Here is a 26596-nt window from a genome sequence, read left to right as displayed (position 1 = left end):
CTGGTGCCGACGAGTTTGAAATTAAACCGCCGCGAACAGCCGGTTGGCGGAGCGTGCTGAGGGTTGCTTAGCAACCCACCGGGCTTTTGAGTCCCAGCTTCTGCTTAGAAAGGTGGCGGTTCTGTCTCGCGACCACCGCAGGGTGAGTAGGGAGGTGGCCGTAGCTCTGTCGGACGAGCAGAGGCAGAGCGGTGGGGCAGGGAGGACGTTAATAACGGCGCTGCTAGAAGTTAGGGTTGCCAGCTGACCGGGGGAAACTAACAACGCCCTGGTCTCTTCTTGCTCCTAACAATAGTACTGTACATCTCATGCTGGATGGGAATGTGTAGCAGGATTTTAATCCCGCTTGTAAAGTAACAAAAAATATGGACAGTTTAGATGGATTAAAAAAAAAGGACAACGAACTGATAAGCAATTGTAAACATTGTTATTAGGACCCATGGAGGGGATGGGGGGAGGGGTCCTGAGATTCAGAGTAATATCTTTATATGGTTTTTCAGTTGCTTTTGTTATATGTTTATATCTTCTTAAAGTCAAATAAAAATTATTTACAAAAAAGGGAATGTGCTACGCTGGCAATAAAGGCATGGCTGCGGTGATTGGGGACATGGGGAGGATTAGGCATATAATCTATTACCGTACGTTGAATTGTGTGAAGAAGGCTTTCTCGAACTCTTAGTAGGTGCTTGGTTAGACATTTTCTCCTCCCACCTCGCTTTTAAAAGTTTTTGAATTTTGTCTTTGTGCTCATTCTTTCACAAGGATCCAAACGGTACATCTCCCACCCACCCCGCCAGCACAGGGAAAAAGTGATACATCGCTGGTTTTACCAGAGCTTTATGTGTTAAACATTGCACGGTTGAATTTGTTTCAGGTTACTTTGAACCAGCCTTTCAATCATCGTGATTTTCTGAAGTGAGTGACAGTTACAATTAAACAATTAAACAGGGATGAGATAAAATCACAGTTGGTGTAAAAGAGAGAGTGAATAAATGATGATTGCCATTAGGCTTTAAACATCTACGGTACTTACAAGTGCAGGATCCCCAGTCTGTCACAATGTGTTGAGGAGTTGCTCCCAAAGCTTCGGAGCCATCACAGTGACTTCTTGCTTAATAGACACAATAAGTGCCTAAAGGTTCTCATTCATAGGTCTTAAAGGAAGGAACGTATGGAGGGAGTTATATAGGCCCAAACTTTTAAAAGTATGTGCTAGCACCTTCAAATTTAGTCTGGGAACACATTGGCAACCAGTGGTGCTTTTGAACTGCAGGTGTTATATGCTCTCTCTTACAAGCACCAGGCATTAAACTGGTTGCTGCATTTTGGTTTAATTAGATTTTTTAAACAGTCTTCTGTACAGCATTATATTAGTCTTGATCCATGGTCACACCCAGGACCCACACTTACATGTGAGGGCCCACTTCTTAGTTTCTTACCATATATGTGACCAGTTGAAGAGAAACGGTCTAGATGAGAGATTATGAGGGCATGCATCAGTGTTCAGGTGTCTCTTTTTCAGGAATGGGCATAGTTGCCAAATTAGCAGAACCTGAAAAAAGACTCTGCCAGTAGAAGGGGGAAATGCCAGCCTCTTTCAGGGGCTCCCCACCCCCCGGCAAAAGTACTAGAGCAAGATAGATAGTAGCCTAAATGTGTCTCCAAGATGCCTCATTCCTACAAATGCAGAGGATGAAGAGAAAGGCAATAGAAATTTTCCTCATGAGTATCACCTTATAGTTTTGCTGCTACTTTATCATCATTATTTAAATGTCCATACTGTCATTCATCCAAATATCACAAGGTGGTGTACAACAGGAATAACGCAAAATACAAATATTTGGTTTAGAACTGATTGCTGCTTTAGAGTAAAATAGTTCCAGAATTTGGACCTCACTAGCTTTAGTGCTCACTATGGTATCAGATGAAATGACATTCTAGGGTGCTCCAGTAGTAGTTCAGGCTTTTACTTTAAGATAGCTTTAGGGAATCTTTTTGGCTGCATGGGCCAGATCCTTATCAGGATTGGCCTCACAGACCACTGAGTTGGTTGCATGCCAATTCTATGTAAAGAACTGGCTAATGTAGCCAAACTGAGTAGAATTTAACTCCCAGCTCATTTGCTGAGAAGAGATTAAATCCTCCTGTGTGCACCAGTTCGCTATGGAGAACTGGTACACAAAGCCAATGTAGAATTGGCCCCCAGGTTATTTTTATTCACCTTCAAATGACATAGGATTTTTCTGTCATACTGTCACTTTGGTAACTCATCTTACCATAATCTTTCATATTTCCCTGTTGTTTCCAGGTCACATTTATTCTTGAGCCATGTTCTGTCCTTATTGAATGTCATTTAGATGTGTTTGCTTCTCATTCCCCCAGTCATGTAGAATATTATGTTTATCCTGTTCTTTTAAAGGTTCACCCCTTCAGTGTAGTTCAAAATTAAACTAAGCAGTGTTAGAAATTAGCCAGATGCCAGGCACATTTTGCTACTGGCATGGGTCCAATTGCTACCATGAGATCTCTGGATGCCAAGTTGGCAACTGACATCTCCATCTGGCTGGTCTCTCCAGCTTTCTTAAGCAGAACAACTTATTTCTTGCATTTATATTATACCTTTTCCTCCAAGGAGTACATGGTTCACCCTACTCCTCAATTATTCCCTGCAATGACCCTGTGAGGTAGGTTGAGGGACTGTGACTGGCCCAAAGTCGCCCAGTGAGCTTCATGACTGAGTGGGGAGTTGAACCTTGATCTCCCAAGTCCTGGTCCAACACTTTAACCACTAAACCACACTTCTGAGTACTTCTGCTATAGAGCAGCTATATAAATAAAGTAGGTAAATAAGTATGGAGAAAGCACTTAGAGAAGGGTCTGAAAGATTCTCATTGAAGCTTGAATTAGTTTTATTCTGGATTGTTTTATTTAGCATTTTAATGTGTTGCAACTGCTTTGGGATTTTTTCTTTAAAATATAAAGTGGTATAGAAATGTAGATAATAATAATTATATATATATCTCCTTGCACAAAAAGACGCCTAGACATTCAGTTTTGGCAACCTCAACCTAGGTTTAAGCTGCCGTTTGGTGATTAGCTTATACATCTGAGTTTCTAACACTAAAACTAAGTAAAATTAGTATTATTTTACTTTCTAATTTTAGGATCATGGCTTCCCTTCAGCAAAGGATCTTGAATATTATTCAGTGTTTTCGAAAAGAATGGCGCTTATTTTCAGAATCTGAAAGGACTACTGTGTGTGGTGTAGATTGCATGCTGATGGCTTTGTACCTATCGGTTGCTGAGGTCAATAAAAAGGTTAGTGAACAAAGTTAGGGAAATTTTCTGTCTTGAATACTTCATTCACAAGGTGCCCAGATAAAGCTGAAGGATGCCTTTACTGCTTCTGATGCTTGAGAAGGGAGGAGGTCTTGCTAGCCTCTTCAAAATGCTGCTTATATTTTTCATTGGGCTGTTCAGATGCAGTGGGAAAATGTGGCTTTTTTGCTATATGTATGAGTTCCATTGAACACTCTTCTTTCTTCCCCATGCCATTGACTGGAAACCATTCATCCTCACTGGAGAAAGTTAAGAGGTAACACTGTTACGGGAATAAACCTACTTCTGGTCCTTTTTTTCCTCCAATGGATGAGGAATAAGGTCCCTGGCTTCTGTTTCTTTGTCATACTCAAGCGTAACAGAATGTTGGGGAAGTGTTAGATGCTAAATGTTTTGGCTGTTAACATAACATATGTTTTAATTTTCTTTACTTTGGAATGGAATCAGTTTAGCATATCCATGTGTGTGTCTTTAAATATATGCCTAACTACTTAAATGACTTCGGATCTTAATGAGGACTACATTTCTAATAAAGTTGGAAGTACATATAATTCAAGTTACAATTACTGCAAGGTTAGCATTTGTGTAACTTGGTTACAGTGGAACCAATTTTTTCTTCTTTGTCCAAGTGCAAGCAGCTGAAGGATGAAGTACCTCAGCAGACTTTTCCAGGAAAGCTCACTTTCTTCTGCTGAGACTGACCATGGAAATTTTCAGCTCAAAAGGATTTTACATCATAAAATTATAAGCAGATGAAAAAGTGGGGAGGGTTAGTGAGGAACTTGTTTTTCAGCTGCATCTGTAACATTATGCTTATAGTTATATATACACTTTTCTGACATATGATATATTTTTGTTTAACAAAGATCTTTAGTGAAAAGTTGGAACCTTTATTGGCCTCTGCTGATCTGGTGGTTTGCAAGGGCAAACAAACATTGTTATCAAACCAGACCAAAAATAAGCATTATTTCTGTCCGATGAATTAACATAACTTTTAAAAGAGACAGAGTGCATTCCAAACCCCTCTGCTGGTGTGGGGGCTCTGCAGGGAGCACCCCAATGTGCTTGCCCAAATGGTTAGTATATGGAAGCTGCTTTCAGAAACAACTGCAATTCTGTGGGGTTGGGCCAGCACAGGATCCACTGGATCCTGGGCCTGCCCTGCTGCTAATCATGTGATTGGAGGGTACCCAGTAGGGGCCTCTGTTGCACCTCTCTGGCAGCTGGTTCAGCAGAGGCTTTATATTTGCATTTTATTATAATTTTATTTTAGTTAGCAAACTTACAAATCACCAGCCTCATATTACTAACATGCTTAGTCTAGTTAATGCACAAAGGGGTTAAACTGTCCTGCCAGGTTTAGCTCACTTTGGGGGAGGGAGTTAATCAAGCCACTTCAATCTACCTGATGAATGCAGTGTGTGAAGAGGCTAAGTTGGTTGCTCCAGCTTAGCCGCATGTCTCTAACAATCCTCTCTTGAATTCCTGTACCAATAATTTTGAAACTTTCACCACTATGCAACTAAGCCAAGTTTTACTGAAATATATAGATCAAGGGTGGTAGAAAAATTTAATAAATACTAATAATAATACTGTCTGTGCAACCTTTTCTGAATGCTGTATGGAAAAGCACATGAAACTGACCTTTGGAGAGTTTGTAAGTAAACCATTTTTAACTTACCAAATTTCTATGTTAGGGAAAGAAGGAAGCTTTGGAACTCACAAGGGCATCTTTTATAGCTCTAACAGCCTATATTTCCATGCTTTAGTATGCTGCATATTTAGTGATTTTAAATCTCTGGTGGGGTTCTTTCACCAAAGAGTACTTGCCCCAAACTTGGCACCCAGGAATTCTCATTTTATATCTATTTTTTCATTGCACTAACATATAGGTAGCATGGTTTCTTTGTAATTCCTCCATAGTAACGTGATGCAACATACTTCCATTTTCGGTGTAATTATTTAAAAATATATATTTAATAATTTCTGTAAAGAAATTTTGTTAGAAATTTGGAATTTAGAACTAAAAAGCTCTGTAGTAATATGTTCAGAAAGTGCATGATTATTCCAAAAAACATTTGGAAGAACTGCAGGGCTTTAAGATTGGTAAAAGTTTGATTTTTTTCACTTTACCCCTGTGAAATATAATATTCCTGTTGTCTATCAGAGAATTAAAGTGTTGAACTTTGTGAACTTCCTTTATAAATTAGCCAGCTGGCATTTATTCCTAGCAAAACATTTTCTGAGTCCTACCACAAACTCTCACAATCCTTTCTATGAATAATATGCTGTCACGGTGGGCACCTGATCATGAAAACTGATATCTGGACAGCATTTTTATTTGGATTTAAAATGTTTTTACAATACCAGTATAAACACAGTTAAGCTCTGCAAATTCTTCATCTTGTGAGAAAAGATTTTGACTGAATTATTCTGAAGCTTAACTAGTAGTTACACTTCAAAGAACTGGTTTCAAAACAGTATTTTTTTAAAAAGAGCTGCAACCACCAGACTTTTGTCCTCACTTCTTGGGCCCCCACCAGCTGCTATGATGGCAACTACCAGGCAGCCAAACTATCCCAGCAAAACACTAATGCATTCTAGTTCTCAGCATACTTTCATTCCAGGAGAAGTCTAGAATGCCATAGATATAGACCAGAAAGTGAACAGAGTACCTTTGTTCCATGTCGATCTACCTCAATACAGGCATAGCTACAGGAAGGTGGGATTTAGCCTTGGCTAAAGTTCAACATGGCAGCAGCAGCATTGCCACAACCCACCTGGTGTGGCCTCCTGACCCAATGGTTAAGCCACCTATGGTTTAAATAAGCCAACTTCAGAAACAACAATCTGAGTTTGGTTGATTTGAAAATAACTATAGTTAATTTAGCAACAATTTGTCAGTCACAGCAAAACCACAGTTAAGCAAAGGAAAGTAAAAAACTTATGAACTTTTCTAAATGGTTGCATGATGGAAGTCTCACAGTGGCTCATTTCTTCTCATGCAGATACTGTAATACTAAACCATAGTATAGCACAGTGGGTCTCAAACTTTTTTCTCTGGACTACACTTTCAGAATAAAAATTTGCTTGTACTGCATTGAATATTTTATTGATAAGAAATACATTGGAAAACAATAAGAAAGAAATCCTATCAGTACTTGATTTATAAAATAGAACACAACTACTTTATAATATGATCAGGGGGCATCCAGAAAGTATAAAACAATGCAGCTAAATAAGAACATGAATCATTCCCAAAATATGATAGACGAGCCTCTTACATATGTACCATAAATATGTATATAAACTCACACCTCTCATTTAATGCGAGCTTGCTTTTGTCAGGTAATCTCATTTATATTATGTCTAATTTGAAGCAGACAAACTATCATCTCTTCATCAAGGCCTTTTTCTCTTTTGCAATCTTTCATATTTGTCAGAGTTGAAAATCCCTGTTCACAACAGTACGTTGTGGAGAACTGTAGAAGAATAGCCAATGCTATTTTCAAGCACTCTGTTCAAACAGCAATTCTGGATCACAGCTAGGATTGTCCTCAGTATCGCTTGGTGCTCTTCCTCTCATTTTGAAAAGATATCTATCCATAGTCTGCAAATAATAATAATAAAATGATACTATACTACACTGAATGATTGTCCTCAAATCTTCCTGCTGCCCTTGCCATCCTCTCCTGACATACTAGTATGGCATGCCACACCCTTTGAGAAACACTGGCATAGCATGACATGTGAACATGGTGAGTGGACTGGACACAGATGACATTTACTTCCTATTTAAATCAGTGTAGTACAGTGGTACCTCGGGTTACATACGCTTCAGGTTACATACGCTTCAAGTTACAGACTCAGCTAACCCAAAAATAGTGCTTCAGGTTAAGAACTTTGCTTCAGGATGAGAACAGAAATCGTGCTCCGGCGGCGCAGCAACAGCAGGAGGCCCCATTAGCTAAAGTGGTGCTTCAGGTTAAGAACAGTTTCAGGTTAAGTACGGACTTCCGGAATGAATTATGCACTTAACCTGAGGTACCACTGTATAGGTAGACTAGCTGGTCCAAATCATTTCAATTGGATGCAAGTTCAGCTTTAGTCTGAAGCCAATCCACTCCACCAATCATTTGTGCAGGGAATGGTTTGATGGCATATGATGCTGCCACCATGGGGAAGGTATGCTGGCCTTTTAAATGTATTTAGATTGTCTTAGTCATTCTTAAGGGACGCGGGTGGCGCTGTGGGTAAAAGCCTCAGCGCCTAGGGCTTGCCGATCGAAAGGTCGGCAGTTCGAATCCCCGCGGCGGGGTGCGCTCCCGTTGTTCGGTCCCAGCGCCTGCCAACCTAGCAGTTCGAAAGCACCCTCGGGCGCAAGTAGATAAATAGGGACCGCTTACTAGCGGGAAGGTAAACGGCGTTTCCGTGTGCGGCTCTGGCTCGCCAGAGCAGCAATGTCACGCTGGCCACGTGACCCGGAAGTGTCTCCGGACAGCGCTGGCCCCCGGCCTCTTGAGTGAGATGGGCGCACAACCCTAGAGTGTCAAGACTGGCCCGTACGGGCAGGGGTACCTTTACCTTTTTAGTCATTCTTAAGTGTTTTTAAATACGTTTTTATTTTATTATATGTACAGTTTTATTACTGTGTTGTTTGCTACCATGAGCTCCTTTGAGGGGAAGGGCAGAATATAAATTTAATAAATAAAATAAATATGTAAGGGTCAGTGTCTGTGGGAGACCAGGCTCTAGAAACTTTTTTAGATATGTATTTATTGATTACATTTGTTACACACACACCCTTTTCTCCAAGGAGCTAAAGGCATACATGGTTCTTCCTCTCATTTAATATCCACAACAACCTGGTGATGTAGGTGAGTCTGAGGGGCAGTGACTGGCCCAAGGTCTCATAGTGAGTTTCATAGTTGAGTGAGGATTTGAGCCCTGGTCCCCCATGTCCTAGTCCTGCACCACACTAGCCTGATATTCCAGGAAGTAAGGCATTGCTATAAATATGAAAAATGTAAGGGAAACTGAGGAAAGGAAGAGTGAGGAAAACAGAAAAGGCTATAAGTGGCCATAGGAAGATGAGTCTAAAGTAATGTCTCATGGCTCTAAGTCACATGATGATTTTGATATGTAGCTTTAAACCTTAGAAACAGTGACCAGTCCACATAGATATATTATCTTGATGTTTTCTCCTATATAATGTCTCATTAGAATCCAACCATGACACAACAATGCATTTTTAAAAGGCTTGGGGAGGAAATTGATATGGGTATTTTCCCTAAAGTCTTTCATAAAAATAGTTAAATGCTCTATGTGATTAGTTTTTGCTTTTCAGCAAAATATAACTTTGTAAGACTGGTTTGTATTTTATTAGCCTGCAATTCCTGTTCCAAATAAGTACCGTAAGCAGATTTCCCCCTCTTGTATTAACTTACAGAACCGCGGAGATTTTGAAGCATCTCTTAGTGAACTGCTATTAACTTGGAATTACCTGGTACCTGACAAACTGGGCATACTGCAGAAAAATATGGAAGCTCCTGAAAACTATGCTGACATCACAAGTGCATATGCCAGCTTTTTAAAACGCTGCAATATGATGGATCTAATAGATGTCTATCAAAAATGTAGGGCACTAGCACTGGAAAGTGAATCTGTTTCCTGTGTAAGTATTTTATTTATTTAATTAATTAAAACAGCCACTTTACTCATAGCCTATGACAAGTAAGCTGGACTTTAAGGCGACCAAGCAGGGAAACGAACACCTCAAATTTGCTTTATCTCAGCCTGTCGCTGTGCCACAAAAATGGCTAACAAAGTAAATGTGGATTGGTAAGCATTATTTGTGGGCTAGTAACTTTTGTGGGCTTATTTAAAAGAATGGAATAAAATGTTGCCAAGAAAGTGATGTAGATGAAGCTAAATTAGCTACACAGTAATCCTGCAATCCATGCCAAAGCCACATATTAGCCATATAAGCTACTTCAGTTTTTGTGCTAAACTTGGTAAGGATAAAAGCTATGTGGTTATGAAATAAGATAATCCCCTCTTAATGTGTCTGGCACAACTCTATGGAAAGGATGCTCTTTCATGTCAGAGTAACTCAGAATTAAATTCCAGGGATGCAGTCACTTTAATCGGAAACATTATGAAGACAAACTGCTATGGTACTTTAAATTATGAGCATGTGATGAGGAAAGAGCTGCCTGTTGAAATCCTGCTTTAGAAGTTTTGATTTTTGATTTTTTTTGGTAATTTTGATTCTTGAATATTTTTTATCATTTTATTTCCCTATCATCAAATGCCTGCAAATTTCTGATTCATGTAATCACCTTAAAAAAAGAAACAGTACCAGAAACTTGTATCTAAAGGAATTAAAGCCCATTCCAGCCTTATATATGTCCATGTCCATGTACTCTGTTACTGGGATATAAAGAAACTTCTCTAGTTATGAGATTTCTTTGTACAATCGTACCTTGGATCCCAAACGCCCTAGAACTCATATGTTTTGGCGCCGCAAACCCAGAAGTGATTGTTTGAGTTTGCGAACGTTCTTTTGGAACCTGAACATCCGATGGGGATTCTGTGGCTTCTGACTGGCTGCAAGAGCTTCCTGCAGCCAATCAGAAGCCGCGATTTGGTTTTCAATATCCAACAAGTATTCTGGAATCAATTTTTAGGTCCCTCCCCATCAAGCCTCTGTTTTACAAATGTGATCGTGGCATTTTATATCCTTTAAATTATAATAAGAGCCCTGCTGAATCAGTTCAAATGTTTATTCCCGTATCCTGTTCTCACAGTGGTTAACCAGATACCTATTGAAAACCCACAAGCAAGATGTGAGTGCAATAGCATTCTTACTTAGGATTCCTGGCAACTTGTATACGGGGGCACACTGCTTCTAAGAGTGGAGGGAGAACATTGGCTAGTAACCATGGTAGCTCTATTCTCTATGCATTTGTCTAAACCACCCAGGTTGGTAGCCATTGCTGCATCATGTCGGAGCCAATCCTCTAGTTCAGGCATCCCCAACCTTCGTCCCTCCAGATGTTTTGGACTACAATTCCCATCATCCCTGACCACTGGTCCTGTTAGCTAGGGATCATGGGAGTTGTAGGCTGGAGGGCTGCAGGTTGGGGGTGCTTACTCTAGTTAATGCACTGTGTAAAGAAATAATTCCTATCCACTTTCTCCACAACATGAATAATCTTTGATACTTCTGTCGTATATAAGATTATGGATGGTGTGGAGAATGTGAACAGAGAGAAAAGGAGCACTCTGAGAGATTCTGGCACTAATGGTTAATCCTGCATTCTCAACAAAGACCAGTTTAAAGCTAACCAGTAAAGTTTTCTTTTTGAGCACCCATATTCCTCAACCACTTTTCTGCTTTGGGATTTTTGCTTTCTATTTGTGTAGCAAACTTTGTTCTGGGTACTCAAGAATCAAAACAGCCTCCACAACCTGTTCCTTGAAAAGAATGGTAGGAGAGTGTCTAGTTACAGTTCTGAAATATCTTATTGCTTCCCAAAGGCACAACTGTTAGAATTTATTGCCGGAACAGCAGATTTAGCCATTGAGAATCATTCATTTCTTCCTACCCCCTCAACACCAACCAGCAGAGTGAACCAGGATCATGAAGAGGTAAAATGTATGAGTATTGTCCTATATCCCAACTATCATAGTGTTTATTATAACACGTATTTGCTTATGTACAGAAATCACACTTGGACTCTAATACAGTATTGAAATTTAGCTGCATCTCTGCTTTCTTTGAAAGAAGAAAACTAGTATTCTATTTTGTGGAAAGACATTTCAGAACATGTAGATAAGCATGGTAAAAGATTCCAAGATTCAGAATCCCATCATAATCTCTATCCATGTTTTCTTACCTGTACACCCCTGCTGCCTTTCAGTTACTCAAACCTTGCTCTGGAGATAGAATGTTTGACACAGTAAAATTTACTTGGAGTCATTAATGAGATTGGAATGATGAACAATCCTATGATGAAATAGCGTCTATTGCCAGGGTGGTCAGTATGGAAAGTCTAGATCTCAGGCTGGAAAGAACAAAAGTAATTTAAAATTTTGTCCAGTGTACTTTTATATATTAATTATAATCCATATTTGTTTCTTTAATTGCTTACCTGATTTTTCAAAATGGAGATTAGTGAATTGAAAGCTAGTGTAGTATTTTTGCTTTCCTACATATGAGTTTCCTAATATTTTGCTAAATTGTGTTTTCATGAAGCAGCCCTGTTTAGGGAAGCTTTTAATGTTTGATGTATCACGGTATTTTAATATTTTGTTGGAAACCGCCCATTATTATTATTATTGAATAAACTAACAGGATTCTCTTTTATGTAGCTACCATTGATGGTGAAGAAAATTTTGTATGCATATTTAAGTATATTGGTTAACTCCAAGAATGATCTGGCGTTTGCTTACATTTTAAACGTTCCTGACAGAGGACTTGGAAGGGAAGCTTTTACTGACCTAAAACATGCTGCACAGCAGAGACAAATGTCCATATTCTTGGTACGTATGACAAATCAAAGCATTTTTTTGTATTTGAAGGCATTGAGATGCAATAGGATGATTTTAGGTTTTTTTTTTAAGCAAACTATATAGGAGCTGGATTGGGATTGTTCATGTAACAGCCAGAAGTCATCCATTTGTACTGCGTTATCCATGCTGGTTGTACAAATCCTCCAGTCTGCCGTTTTAGACAAGTGAATATAGGCATAGTTTCTGTGAGGATTGTTGCAGTCAGGTATGCTGTGTCAGTACACCAAATACTGAAAAAGTTGACTGAAATCATTCTAATATACTAGCTTCTCAGGACAGCTCATCTGTATCAGTATAGTTTTGGTGGAGCCAGAGGGGAACAAATCAAAACTGAAGGGCTTCAGAACACTAAAGTTGCTTTATGAAGCAGTAGTTGTGAAAAAAGTGTTTCCTAAATTCCCTGTCAAATGGGCATTACTCAAAGATCTTTGCCTATTACCAGTGACTGAGCCATAGGAAATCACTCAGGCCAGAGCACTGTACCATGTATTCATAATTTGGGTTTTAAATGTTAATTCCTTTCAAAACATGACTTTGGAACAGGTTTGATGTAGCATAGTCAAGTTTTTGGGGTGTTGTAATTGAATAAGTATGGAAACATGTGAAAGATTAATCAGTTCAATTCCTAAAGTTGTATTATTTGGTGTTTTATGAATTATGGACTTGGACTATGTTCATCAGCCACTCTTTTATGGTTACCAAAGAAAGAAAACTTCTTTGTATAAAAACATGGTTTTCTTTTGGCAGCTTTGTTCTAAATAAGAAGAATGATGAAATACTTTCCACTGAGTAGTCAAGATCCTATGAAGCACACAAAATCTGCAGTGTATCAATGAGCACTGGCAGAATTATTATACAAGGTTGGGGGTTCTCTAAAAATCTAACCCCAACTTTTTTTTTAATTATACAATATGTAGATAGGAAGAACACACTTGTAGACCCACCAGATTCTGCTGCACTGGTTAACTGGGTTTGTGTATGTTTTTGCCAAAGGATTACTTTATGATGTGCTTGAGGGTCAATGAATATCCCAAGTCCTGTTGAGGCAGACTCATGTGCCTTCCATACAGGCCACCTCTGAGTTGGCAGCTATGGGGTCCGAATTTTGACCCAGAAGTCACATGGTGCTAGTACCTGCTTTGATAGACACAATTTTAATTGAATTCTGCACAAAACATTTAAATGTAAGGTGGCTAATGGGAAGATCAAATTTGTCTTACTATGCAGGCACAATCCTTCTGGCTTGAAACAGTAGAATGGGTTGAATAATTAATATACTTAAGTTTTCCAAAGATTTGTAGTTTTGCTTCACAACGGCACACAATTATCATATTTGGAACAGATTTGTTTTTGTTTTACAATCGCATAGAAAGCCATTATGTTTACTTTAATTTTAAGGAATAATTTGGACTTTTCTTTGATGCCATGAATCATCCTGATATTTGTGGGAATATTTGTGGTTTACGTGTGGTGTATTGGTTTTCTATGTTTGCATTACTATTTTACTTAGCTAAATTATATGTCTTGTTAGATGGCGACGTCTTTTATCAGAACCATAGAACTTGGAGGAAAAGGTTATGCCCCTTCCCCAGCTGATCCTTTAAGAACCCATATGAAGGGACTTTCACACTTGGTTCACTTCATTGATAAACTGGAAGAAATTATTGGTGAAGTCCAGGATCCGAGGTAATAATTTTCCTATGTATGTGTACATGCAGCACTGTTTAAAATGTATATTCCTTCATTAAAACAAAGCCAGCAACTATTACAAATGCACTCATTCTTAGCTATTTTAGATAGAGGGTTTTCAAAACTTGTAAGCCTATCAATATGAAGATTGAATCTATTCAGCCTTTCCTTAATAACAACTGCAGTAAAGCAGACAGGGCAAGAGAGGTTATTTGAAAAAAAATATTGAAAATAGTTTGACTTGGAGTAAGCCCCATCAAATGCACTGGAAATTACTTCTGAGTAGACACAGAAATCCTATACATTTCTATTCACATCACACTATATGTTGTTTGCACATCACACTATATGTTGTTTAGCACAGAGGCAACTGGATCAATGTAGCAGGCCAGAACCTTATATTTCCCTCTTCCCCAACCCCTGCTGGCCAAACTTGAGCTGTGCTGGGCCACTCACCTGTCAATCACCTGATGTCACAATGACATTGGATGATGTAGCATGTTGGAGTACTAGTGATCAGCTGATGGTTGTACTTCAGAAGCTGGGTATATAGTGCTTCTGAAGCCCTGCTGACTAGCCCTTTTGGCTCTCCCATCTTGTTACTTGCATATACCTGCCATGATGTCATGGGACTGGCAGGTGGCTGTGACTGACAAGTAGGTGGATTCCTGACAGCCTAATTAGGCCTCTGGGCCAGAGGTTCCTCACTCCTAGTTTTTCATGACATTCATAAATGGGAAAAAGCCAGAAGTTTACACACTATATTCCTCTTTCCTCCTTCAATGTGGCTGGGTGGGGGAGTTCAGAAGCTTTTGCTTTTGCTTTAAGTTTGCCACAGTTTGTTGTGTTATCTGGACAAACGAACTGTGGTTAAAACTATGGTTAATTTTAAAAGAAGCCAACTTCAAACTGGTTTCTGAAGCTGTTGGATAAAGTTTATTATAACTCTGGGTCCAGATAGCATAGCAAGATGAGCTTAACTAAAAGTGGAGGTTAAAACTTCCAAATTCCAGAGGGGAGGAGCACATGAAACTGGGACTTGTTTGGACTAATTCTAGCTCATAAACATTGCACTGTGCTTTATTGCGATATGTGAATCTTTCTTGCTTCTGTTCCATTTTTTTCTTTCTCTAGTTTTTCTTGATTTAAGCTTGCTTTCTTGTGTTACCAAAGAATATCAGTAGTAGTAACAGAGGCTAGTGCTGTTACTGCAAACTTGCCTAGTACTACATCCTGTGCACAACCACAGAAGTGACATCTGTGTTCAAAGAACTTTGTAGTTCACAGTATCTGGGCAAATCTGGGTGGGTGAAGAACGAATGGGATTGACAAGGAGAAATGCGGGGGGAGAAGCAGTCAGTTTAGGCAAAAGTTCAGGAAATAATTAAAGAAGAGTTCATTGAAGGATGAGAACCTAATACATGAACTTGATAACTGTGAGCTGTATAACAGGAGGTCAACTTTGCAGACAGAGCAAGGATCTGCAAGGGAGAGAGAAGGGAGGTGCTGGTGGGATTCAAGTGAAAATGAGTTTATAAATTAAGGATAGGAAACCTGTGACCCTCCAAACATTGTACAACTCCAGCTCCCTTAATTTCTGACCTTCCCTGCTATAGTTACAAAGCTTCTGAGAGAGCCAGTGTGGGAAGAGAGGTGACATGATAATGGAGGGTTCCTTAGGAAAATATAGTTCAGTATCACATGGCCAGAAAAAATTCCTGTATCCAAGAGCAGTTTGTGGGCTGAGGATATATAACTCTTTGAACAGCTACATGGGATGTCCTTTAGTTAGTCATGCTTTTTTAGCAGAGAGAAGACAAACAGCCCAGCTACATGTTAAACCATTAACTGGGCAAATATTTCTGGCATCCTTAAATAATGGAAGATGCTTCTAACCTGAGATAGCTATAAATCTGCATGCCCATCACATCATACCAGTCATTACATGAGAAGTTCAAGTATAAAAACCATTGACCCCTTGATGAGGTGCACATAGGGGAACAGTACCTAGTGAGGATGGAGTTTACCAGAGTGGTCACTGTATTCTTTTAAAAAAAAAAAAAAAAAAGCTTGATTGGCCAGCTGAAGAATTTTCCAAAGTCTTTGACCCTGGAGTAAAAAGAGGTTTGTGAAAACTATGAGGGATGATACAAGGCTTTGAATATGGCGAGGGGAAATTCCAGAGAGTTGGCGTCAAAATACCTGAGCTAGCATTTCAAACACCTATTCTATAAAAATGTGCATTCTAAAATAAGTAATTGGTAAAATAACATAAGTTCTCATGCTGATTGATGCCCACAATCTATCATGAGCTGTCTTTCTATTGTATAACAACATAACGTAATATAATACATTATATTTGTTATAAATTGCAATGTGTATTTTCTGTAACTGCCATGACAGGAAAAAATAAAAATGCCTCTGTAATAGGATTTTGATATATGCTTTCCTGTTCCTGGAATAGATGTTGGGGAAGCTGTTTTATGTCTTATCAGGTTTTTGAATGCTGTCCATATTCTTGACCGTCTGTATTGCTTTCTCCGTCACATAGTTCCCAGAAAGAGTGCATACTATAAAATCATATTGAGTAGTAGTATTCTTTTTATGCCGCCGGCAACTTGTTTACTATAGAATCAGACTTGTGAGTATCCAAGGCCAGAGCATGCAGGGACATCCTGACCACCACTTTAGTAGTGGAGGAACATGGCTTCATGATAAATCAACTGAAGAGCTTTCTCATCACAGCTGAGAGGATCCAACACCTGCGAGTGAGGAGGGGGGTGACACAATCCAGCTCAAAATATTTGTGTCCCAGGAGCAAGAAGACAACCTTCTGGACAAAACAAGGAAGTTCATAACCTGAATCCAGCTCCATCTAATGGGCATGGTGCACCTACAAGGCTTTTCCCCATCCTGGACCCAGTTTTGAGAAAGATAGGCCACCTGGTACCCATGCCACCTCTCTGTCATTACTCTGACGGTTTCTCCTCCTATCCAAACTTTTACAGAAGGTCAGAACACACTGAGACAGGGTCCAACTAGTGAATTGCCACTGGCTCCAGAGTCTGTGGTTCTTGGACCTGATGGGCTGTTAAGAACTCTGGCATATCCCAATGCAACTGGATTTTCTAACCCATAAGCCCCCATCTTGGCAGCAGCTCTGTGTTTAGACCATGAGTGGCTTTAGACGAAGGGTTTTCCCAATAAAGTGGCCTGGAAAATCCTAGCTTCCAGATGTTTGTCCACCAATCTAATCTATGAAATGGCCAGGAAAGCTTTCCATTGCTGGTGGAAATGCCTTTTTTTCCAGGCCACAGCTTCAGGAGTCCGAGAGATCCTTGAGCTTGTGCAAGCTTGTCTTGATTTGAGAGCACTTGGTGGCCCTGGACTGGATGTTACTGGATCGGGGGAAGGTCCCATAGCCACACCAAGCAGCACTTACGTGGTTCTGCTCTCCTGTTGCGACCCTCTGCTCCTGTTGCCACCCCCCTGCATTTATTCATAGATTCCCTACATGGGACATGTACCTAGTACTTGGGACACCCATCAACCAGTTTTTTGAGCCTATTCAGCAGCTCTGCATACCTGAACTTCAATGGAGGACATCTGCAGGGCACTCACATGGGCTCACCCCTCTACATTCACCAGGCACTACAAACTAGATAAATATGTTTTGGCAGAAGCAGCCTTTGGGAGGAGGATCCTACAACAAGTGCTGTGATTACTAATTCTCCTTCCACCCAGTCCATGAGGGTACTGCATTTGTAAATCCCTTTCCTGTATAATCCACTGATGAAGAATGAAAAGTTGGATTTACTGTAAAGCAGAGATTTTTTTTCTGGTTAGCAGACAATAGTGCATACAGCTTTGCCTTTTGAGTCAAATCAATGTGGTGGGATACAAGGGTCTATGTACATCACATTTGTGCAGTTCCCTCTGGTCAGCCAGGCAAGGATTCTAAATACACCCCTTCTCCATATTTTTCTAGCTATTTCCTTATACTATTCTGTTAAGGTTTTGTTCCCTGGTGTAGTTGTGTTTTTTTTTTTTTTTTTTTTTTTTGTCTACAGCCACAATGCTATCATCAAGGCCAAGTGAGAGGATAGGAGGGTGGTTCTTTCCTCTTCTAGCTCACCACTGCAAACGTTTTTAGAATGTTTCTTACCCTGCCTTCTGAAGATGAGCCAACCCCTTACTGTATGCTCCACTTTCTGCTGACCAGAAGTGTAACTTTCCAGTTGTTAATATTGCAGGTCAGAGGTGGGACAGAAATCAGTTTAAATTAATTTAATGTGGTACAGGTAATGTAGCAGGAAGTGAAGTAGACCAAATCTTAAACTGCTTGGCTTTTTTTGTACAGCTTAAAATCATTCATGCAAATGTATCAGGAACAAATTGAATACTTTGGGCAACTTAATAAAATTAGCCTGAGGTACAACCTCTTGCATAGTTATTTAGGAGCAAATCCTGTTTAATTCAGTGAGATTTACTTTTGAGTAAACAAGGGTAGAATCGGATTGGAAGACTAATCTGTTTATACTGTACCTTAATGCAAAATGAAGAAAACCATGGCATAATGTCTTTAATTCCCAAACACAGTAGATCAGTACTTTGTCTTGGCCTTCTCATATGAAAAATGAATGAAGTTTTCCTTTCAATGCTCCAGCTAGAGTTGTGTATATCTGATGGGGAATGGGAACATTTTTCCTGGAAATGAAAAATGTGGAAAGAAAAATGAGCATTGGGATATTAGCTGTTGGAGCAGCAATATTAGGTAGAAACAAACACATTGATCTTAGTTTTCCTGAATGTTGTGCTGCCAGAACAAGAATAATAGCTAAATGGCCCTCTTTGTAGAACTATCCAATCAGACTAGGTGTGATCCTCATACACAATTGCCAGACATTTAATGGGAGATTGGTTTGTAAGCATCTTAATCAAAAGACTGTTGTAGGTTGCCTGGCCTGGAAAGAGTCTTTTCTATACCTATGATGAACAGAAGTTTTAATTATGATGGTCCCTTATTGGAAGGTAGGTAGCAGTGCTTGCAGTGCTTTTTTCTGGGGGGATGCAGGGGTACACATACCCCTAAACATTTTGTGAATATAAGTTTGGCCTCATTAAGGGACGGTATTTCAATATGAGCAGGAAAATGAGAGTAGTGCTAAACATTTTTTTTAAGAAAAAAAAGCACTGAGTGTTTGTGTATGGGAAAAACTCTGGATTAAGGTACCATGGGTTTTACTACTCAGATTTTACACTTAAGAGCTCTTTGATCAGAAATTATGCAGGTAAAAATCCATACTAGATAGAGACATAGTAGTGGCTTACTAAGAGGTCATATTTGGGACAAAATGCTTGGCTACTGGAGTTTCTTGAAAAGGAGGGTTTTCCTGACTCTCTAATTGAGCTAACAGAGCAGAAGCTTCATTTCTTACTAAGCTAGCTAAAGACCTGTCAAGTTTGAATGGTGGGGGGTCAGAGAAGGATGGAAAGTTTACATTCTTTACTCCTACCTATATACCAACAAACACCCAACGATCATGTAAGAATTGCCGTGGGGTAGTGATTAAAGCTGCTCACTGTACTTAGAATAAGTTCAATTCCTAATCACTAGAATCACTATTTGCATGGTCCTCACTAAATTTCTGTTTTCTTGATTACACACTAGTATGCATCATGGAATGTTCAGAACTGACTTGTATAAAGTATGCACTGTATTAAAAATATAGAAATCTTGTCTTTCCCTCTGCTGCTGGAAGCATACGTCAGACACTTATTAAAAATATGTTTGTAAATGACCTGTTTGTGCTAGCTATTTAATTATTGCTATACAGTACTCAAAATACTTTTGCTGGCTTATGAGCTTATAAAAGTTTGGGAAATGGAAATGTTCTATAACAACAGGCAGATTTCACTTCTTTTCAAACTTTAATCCACTTGTGGCTAATGAGCAGAATTAGATAATGTGAGTGAACAAATGATAGCCTGATGGCATAGCAAGTTTTAATTATTTCCTTTTCTATTTACAATTGTAAACTAGAGAGAAGTCTACTGTCCCTGCTCCTTGACTCTTGTAATCTCCCAATTCTTAAAAGTGAAAGATTGCATTAAAGGGCAAGATCTTATTGCATGATGCTGTGCAACTGAATAGATCAAAGCTGTTGGCTGAACAGTTTTGATTAACTGTGAAGACGCTCTGTTTTCAGAACTATTAAGTATATTAAAATAGCGCCAAGATGAATATGGAGATGACCCTAGGTCTGTTTTTAGACTTGCAGGGGGGAAAATTCTATCAACAATCAAGATGCATTTGATAAAAGGAAGAAACAGCGGGGATGCCTTCTGTCAAGCAGCAGAGGAAGTTGTACAAGATTTGGATTTGAGGATTAAAAATATTATCAACTTTCAGCATGAGTCTATGACAGCTAGCACCACTGGAATTAGTCCAGCCCGGGTAAGGGGCCTCCTTTTGTTCTTCTAAATTGTTTGATATAAAAGAAAGGACATTTTTCTTAATGATTTGAATGTAGAAACTAGCTCAGTAATACATATTTAATACAATAATAGGTAATATATGTAATACAATGTAAGAACTATCTATGCAATCTAGGTTTCCTATAATATGGGTTTAACTAGTTGAAATAAAGAATTTGCTTTGCACTGAGGGATTAGTGTGTGTGTGAGTGTGTGTGTGTGTGTGTGTGTGTGTGTGTACACATACTCTTAATTGGCAAATAAGGTACTTCTAAAGAATTATGAAAGAAAAGAGTTTTTCTAATACTTTATTACTGATAACATCAGAGTGAAATATTCTAGATTTTGTCTAGTGTCTCAAGACATTGCTACCAACAACAACAATTTTACCCAAACATTATAAACTTCTACCTTTTTAGATTTTGGAAAAAAAAATATGATTTTCCTTTCATTCTTAGTAATGGTTGACATTGTGATTACCCTTACCATTATGTTACTAATGTTTATATGCTGGGTTTTTCCTTGGCTGGATTGGCTATTAACTCTGGGAGGTCTTTTTGCTAAGCTTTCCCTTGCTTCAATCCCTTGGCATTATCTTTCTGCATGAACACCTTCAGTGGTGCACCTTGTTGGTTCTTGCTGTCTTAAGTTGGGGCACAGCATGTTCTAAGATAAGTAGATGTACTATGTGATACAACCTCCACCCACGTATCTGATAATCCCAACCTGCAACTAGTCACTTTTAATCCAATGATACACATGCACAAACATTTATGTTCAGGTTTTAAGCTTTATCAGAGAGGTTTTATATCCTAAATTGTACGACCTAAAACTACTTTGATCAGGTGAGTCAATTGATGCAAACCCCTCCTGTAAAGCTAATAATAGTCAATATTTAATTTCAGCCCAAGCTACATGCTATAAACCATGGCACTGCTTATTGTGGCAAAGATACTGTGAAGGCCTTATTAGCACTTTTGGATGAAGCAGCTACTGACCCTCCTCCCAAAAACAAAGCCCAAATGTTGTTTGGTGATGAATTCGGATTCCCTTGTACCTTTTTGTTGTTCAGGTAAGTGCTAGGTGCTGAAAACTGGCAAAGCCTCACAGAAGAGGTGAGAGCAAGAATACTTTTTCCCATGAAGCTGATGACTTGGGGCCACCTCATCTGCAGTTATCTCCTATACAAAGACTGTGTAAAGAACAACAAGCATACTGTAACTTGGGAAGTGTGGAATGTGTGTTTCAAAGAAGACAGTGGCTCAGGAAGTTGATGCATTCAACTGTCCTTGGCTGGAATGATTCTTGGGTGGAAAAGGATGACAATATTGTGTCAATAAAATATTAGTCATGGAATTCTGTATAACAAAAATAATGTCATCAACGAGGGGAAAACAATTGCAAAGTAAAAAATGGAGTGAAACGCTTGAGAAGAAGCATACCAAGATTTAAGTACTGTTAAAGATAATTTCTAACTGAGCTAGTTTTTTGTTGCTTGGAGTTAGATAACTGAGAAGCCTTATTGCTACCCATATTTCCTTAATGAAAAATTCAGTTTCAGCAGAATGTTTAGTAAACTTATGACTTTACCCAAAATGGTCATTACAGCTACAGTGATAAAATAAAAACAAGAGAAAAAGGGTAAAAAACTAAAAGTATGTACAATGATAAATAAATAAGTTCTCCCCCCCCCCCCATATTAGCTTTTCCAATCAAGCTGTCATCAATAGGTACAGAGCTCCTTTGTATGTCTGCAGATTTCTGAACTAAAAAAGCATTTGCTTCATGGCGGGAACCTATTTACACAAGCATTTTTTTGTGTACATATGAATTGGCTCCCTTCTTTAAAATGAATTAAACACCCACACAGCCAAAGGTCTCTGCAGATCAAAATACATGTTGCATCTCTCCAGTCAGAGCAGCTGCAGTAGGTTTTGTTTTGGGACTGGGTTTGCTTTTTGGTCATAGGCTAAAAAGTCATTTATTTTGGAATTTTAAAAAATAGACGCCAAATCTATATATGCATGTAATGAAAATTCACCGTAATATGTTCTCATATATTGGGCTGGTCACTATTGCTTACAGTCATTGTTATATTAATTTAGATCTCCAGCACAATCTAGTGGATCTTCTCCAAAAGTTTTGAGACAGAGAATTCGGACAGCAGTTGGTGGGAAAAAAATTAAGGTATGTTAACTTGCCTTGAGGAGAACTATTATTAATCTGATTGATTACATATCTATATTGTCTGGTGTCTGAGGCCTGATTTGCAATTTCAGGTGAAATGATGCTTTTATTTCACTCTTCTTCCTCCCCACCATCCCTTAAAAAACAACAAAACTGCCATGAACAAGCACTGGGGTAAACACTGTCTACCCTCATGCACCAGCTCCTACACTTCCTTTCCTAAGCATGACAATAAACCCAGACTGGGGAACTCTCACAAGCCAGGGATGAAGCACTGAAGTTACTGCATGGGGTGGAGATTAGGAAGATGTGTTTGGCTGAGCTGCTCCCCCCAACCTGGCTTTAGCATACTGAAAGTTTTCTAAAGATGGAAAAAGCTGTAAAACAGAGCGTTTTGGTCTGTCCTCTGTGAACTGATCACTTCTGCTTATTTGTCTGTAGAAAGTACCTTAACAGCAGGGGTGGATCTGGACATTCTTCAGTCTCCAGAAGCTATTGCTGTAAATGATTAGTTTGCCTCCTGCAGTGGAATAAGCATACTTAGAGTCCTTTGAAGAAAAATATGTATCAAGGTTTTTTTAAAGTTAATTTGGATTTAAACTGTTTTAAGCAAAGCTTAACGGCTTAGATCTAATCCTGTGGACCTTTATATCAGTAAAGCACCAATTGTAATGGTACTCTGTATTTCATTCTAATCTCACAACCTCTAGTATTGTGATAATGCAATGTGATAGCTTGGAACTACAGTTACATATATTAAACATCACCAAATATAGTATCATACAATGCTGTTACGCTACACTGAAATGGGCAGAACAAGAGAAGACTTCAGATGATATTCATATTGGCCCGAATATAAGCCGCATCCGAATATAAGCTGCACCTTTAAAATTAAAGGGGGAAAAAGAAATGACAATACCTGAGGAGGAGCGGGGGCTGAGGGGAGCCAAGGAGGCAGCGCCTTCACTCCTGAGGCAGTGGGCAGCAGCGCTTCCGGAGGGTCAACACCTCCATGGGCCCCCAATGGGATGGGCGGAGAGAGGCAGCGGCTGGTGGGACTCATATGCCCCTTGGTGGGCTATAGCCAGGAAGCACCTCAGGCTAGCGCCAGTCCCAGCACACTGGCTGCATCTCCTGTTCCTCCTCCTAGGAGACCTTCTCACTCTCTTGTCTGTGCTCCTCTCTTCCTTCCTCCTCCTCGCCGCCTTCTGGCTCCCTCTCAGGGACACCCTCACCGCGCCACCATCTTGGGAGCTGGCCCAGTTGAAACCAGGCAACATCTGGGGACAAGCCCATTCCAAGCCAATTTTTGTAAGGTTGCGAATATAAGCCGCACTTTAACTTTTCATGGTCAGAATTTTGGGGCGGGGGGGGATGCGGCTTATATTTGGGCCAATACGATATATAATGTAAAATATAGTTATCTAAATTTCTGGAAGTATTTTCACATCAGATTTCCATATTGGAAACCATGTTCATAGCGACCACCTGCATTTCATAATTTCACTTCTTTCAATTTAGCTGAAGCAACCTCTAATTAGGTCTCAGTTTTCTTGCACCTACAAAGATGACCAAATGACTGAGGCAAAGGGTCAGCATTTCCAGGCAATCCAGGCCCCAACATGTGAACATCCAGCACTGAAAGAAAAGGCTGTTCCAGACTCTAAAGATGAATCAACTGCAGGTAAACGAATCAGCAATAAAACTTCTCAAGAACTCTTTGCTTTCCCTTTCCCCTTTCCAGTGACTATATAGTTGCATCTTTCTGATAAGCCAGGTGGATTTGTATGTTGCCAAATTCAAATTAACCATTATAATCACATCTAAAATTGTTTTGTATAAGAAAATCAGAGTTCTATAGAATCACACCAAAGACTCATCTAGCTCATCTGTTTCCAACATTGGCCTTTCAGGGGCGCCTGGGAAGTCCACGAACAGGGTATGAAGGCAGTCATGCCTGCTGCTGCTTTCTGTCTCCAGGTTCTGATATCCAGCAGCTGGTTCTGGGCAGGGGGGTAGGAAGGGGGGGTGCAGTCCGCCCTGGGTGTCATCCTTGAGGGGGATGACAAAATGGCCTGCAGCGCACCCGAGCCACCGCATCTCTCCTGGGAGTGATGCGGTGGCTCGGGGCCCCGCGCTGCCCGAAATGGCAGTGTAGAGCTTGTGTCCAAGTGGACTCTGTGGGCAGCTTGCTGTGCCGCCCCCCTGGGTGGGTCGCCGCGGCACCCCCGTGCATGGATTGCCCCACCCCCGTGGGCGGCTCAGCCTGCCCCTGCCGCTCCGGGTGCCGGAGCAGCCAGCTACGCCCCTGGTTCTGGTATCTGCAACTAGTATCCAGATTCTATTTAGCCAGCATGGAACTTATTGTTGGACTTGTTTTATTATGTACATTTTGTTCTTTTAATCATGCGCTTCCTGTATACCTTATTCTCAGTCTCACCTACTTTACAGAGTTGATGTGGGAATAGACTATGCCTGTCCAATATGGCATGGAATTTGCCCTTTTCTTTTGCACCACACAACCGGAGTTCTCATCAAGTTTTCCACAATGACCCCACAATCTCTTTCCTGGTTCATCATTATCAGTTCAGACCCCAGCAGTATATATGCATATGTGAAGTGTATATGTGAAGATAGGATGTTTTGTCCCAAGGTGCATAACTATATGTGTAAAAGTGAACACATAATTCAAATATCATTTGCCATTTTATTACCCATTTACACAGTTCACAGATACGCCTTTTCAATCTCTTCACCAGTGCACTTGGAGTTTTACTGTTCTTGATAATTTGGTGTCTTCCACAAACATGGCCACTTCACTGATCATTCCTAATACGATCATTTATGAATTAGTTGAATAGTACTGATCTCAGTGCAGATCCACAGGAGACGCCACTGCTTGCTTTCTCCTGTAATTATTTAATACAAAACCCCTTTATAGAAATGTTGGCCATTCAGGCCTTCAGAGCACTGGTGTTGAAAACAGCATTGCTTTTGAGTGTTGTTTTTTTGTTGCCTTTGGGCTGTATTTCTTCTATGCTTGCTTCTACAAGCAAGTAATTGGAATATCACAAGGGCCATATAATGCAGTCATGGATACAGTTTGCAGCAAGTCCTGTTGCTGCAACAGCTAGAATAAGTGCAATGTGATCTTATAAATTGCTGCTACTATACCTGTGGTCACCAGATGCGCCTTTTATCTTTGTCCACCCAGGTGCATAACTCAGTACACGGATTTCTGATGTGTAAAAGTACCTTGTGTGAATTGTCCTCTGTCAAAAGTGATGCTCTAAATATTCTTGAAAAGTTATTTAAACTTCACATTATAACCTGTGTATCGCCATGGTAAATAGATGAAGATAAAGGTGTTTAAACTGTTGATTTAATTCTTTTACATCAACAAATAGTTGTATTTTGCTGTGTATATTTTACTTTTTAAAGATGAACTTTCCTCCCGTTTTCAGGCCTCTGTGTGCCCATTTCCTATAGCAATTGCTGAATTTTTTTTCTAAATCATTGCTACAATCCTATATCATGTTTGGCTTGTAGTGGATTAACTCTGCTAATTTGGGTTGGGCTAATTATTTTTATAAGAAAGTAATCTGTAAAAATAATGATGTGGATTTAAGTGACTAGCACGTCAGAAAAAAATTACTCAAATAATATTATCTTGCTTTTTTTTCTTATAAAAATGTTGTGTTCTCTTAACCAGCAGAATGCCTACATTCACAACTTGAAAGTGCTGCACTTGGAACTAGTTCTGGAAATGTTCATCAGAATGGAAGTAAAAGTAAAGAAATAGGAAAACTAAGTTGCCAGCCAAGAAACAAGAGCTCAAAGAGGAAGCAGGTGGACAGGACTAGTGAAAATGTCATATGCAGTAATGAAAACGAATCACTTCAACACATACACAGTAAGAGACCAAAAACTGCAGTGAAATGCCAGAATAGTTTGGACAGCAAAATAAAGAGGGCTGGAAAATGCAACAAGATTATAGCCAAAAATAAACTGATTGTTGGTCAAGCAAAGCTAACTCATTTCTTTAGATTATAAATGCTCTTACTGTGATTGTTATGCAAACAATTATTGACTCGTTTTGAGGTTTGAAAGAAAAAATGCATACGCTACAGTAACATATTCCATGTGATTATAAATATTGATATGTATTCAGTATTTGGACAAATGGATCAACAAGCTTTGCGGAATTCCCAGTTTTAATAATGCACTGTAATCTTTTACATTTGTATACTGTAATCATGTGGTATTCTGATGTACAAATATTTAGGATCAATACAAACACAAAACAATACTTAAACCACAACTACTT

At 39.5% G+C, this 26596-nt stretch overlaps 1 protein-coding gene across 6 annotated transcripts; it reads left to right on the top strand.

The window, feature by feature from the left end:
- Positions 1-8: 8 nt before the first annotated feature.
- Positions 9-26590, top strand: PARPBP (PARP1 binding protein). Of its 6 annotated transcripts, XM_028746043.2 has the most exons (12): positions 9-142; positions 763-915; positions 3165-3318; positions 8789-9013; positions 10882-10992; positions 11716-11886; positions 13448-13602; positions 19879-20062; positions 20988-21154; positions 22188-22269; positions 23791-23953; positions 25982-26590. In XM_028746043.2, the coding sequence occupies exons 3-12, from the start codon at positions 3169-3171 to the stop codon at positions 26320-26322; spliced, it is 1749 nt and encodes a 582-aa protein (XP_028601876.2). In that variant the 5' UTR covers positions 9-142; positions 763-915; positions 3165-3168; the 3' UTR covers positions 26323-26590. The 6 variants fall into 6 exon arrangements, 5 of the variants coding, with proteins under 5 accessions (XP_028601876.2, XP_028601877.2, XP_077791159.1 ...); XM_028746044.2 differs by lacking the exon at positions 763-915; XM_028746045.2 differs by lacking the exon at positions 9-142 and having other exon boundaries at positions 179-915; positions 25985-26590.
- Positions 26591-26596: the final 6 nt, after the last annotated feature.

Source organism: Podarcis muralis, chromosome 10 (assembly GCF_964188315.1).
Source record: "Podarcis muralis chromosome 10, rPodMur119.hap1.1, whole genome shotgun sequence".
Taxonomy (NCBI): Eukaryota; Metazoa; Chordata; class Lepidosauria; order Squamata; family Lacertidae; genus Podarcis; species Podarcis muralis.
The sequence above is the reverse complement of the archived record's forward strand: the minus strand, read 5'-3'. Positions and strand labels throughout refer to the sequence as shown.

Bases quoted from the DNA above. Each gene is read 5' to 3' on its own strand.
- PARPBP (XM_028746044.2), top strand. From the start codon at position 3,169: ATGGCTTCCCTTCAGCAAAGGATCTTGAATATTATTCAGTGTTTTCGA. The intron at 3,319-8,788 runs GTTAGTGAACAA...ATTAACTTACAG, and splicing joins TTGCTGAGGTCAATAAAAAG to AACCGCGGAGATTTTGAAGC. The intron at 11,887-13,447 runs GTACGTATGACA...ATGTCTTGTTAG, and splicing joins GACAAATGTCCATATTCTTG to ATGGCGACGTCTTTTATCAG.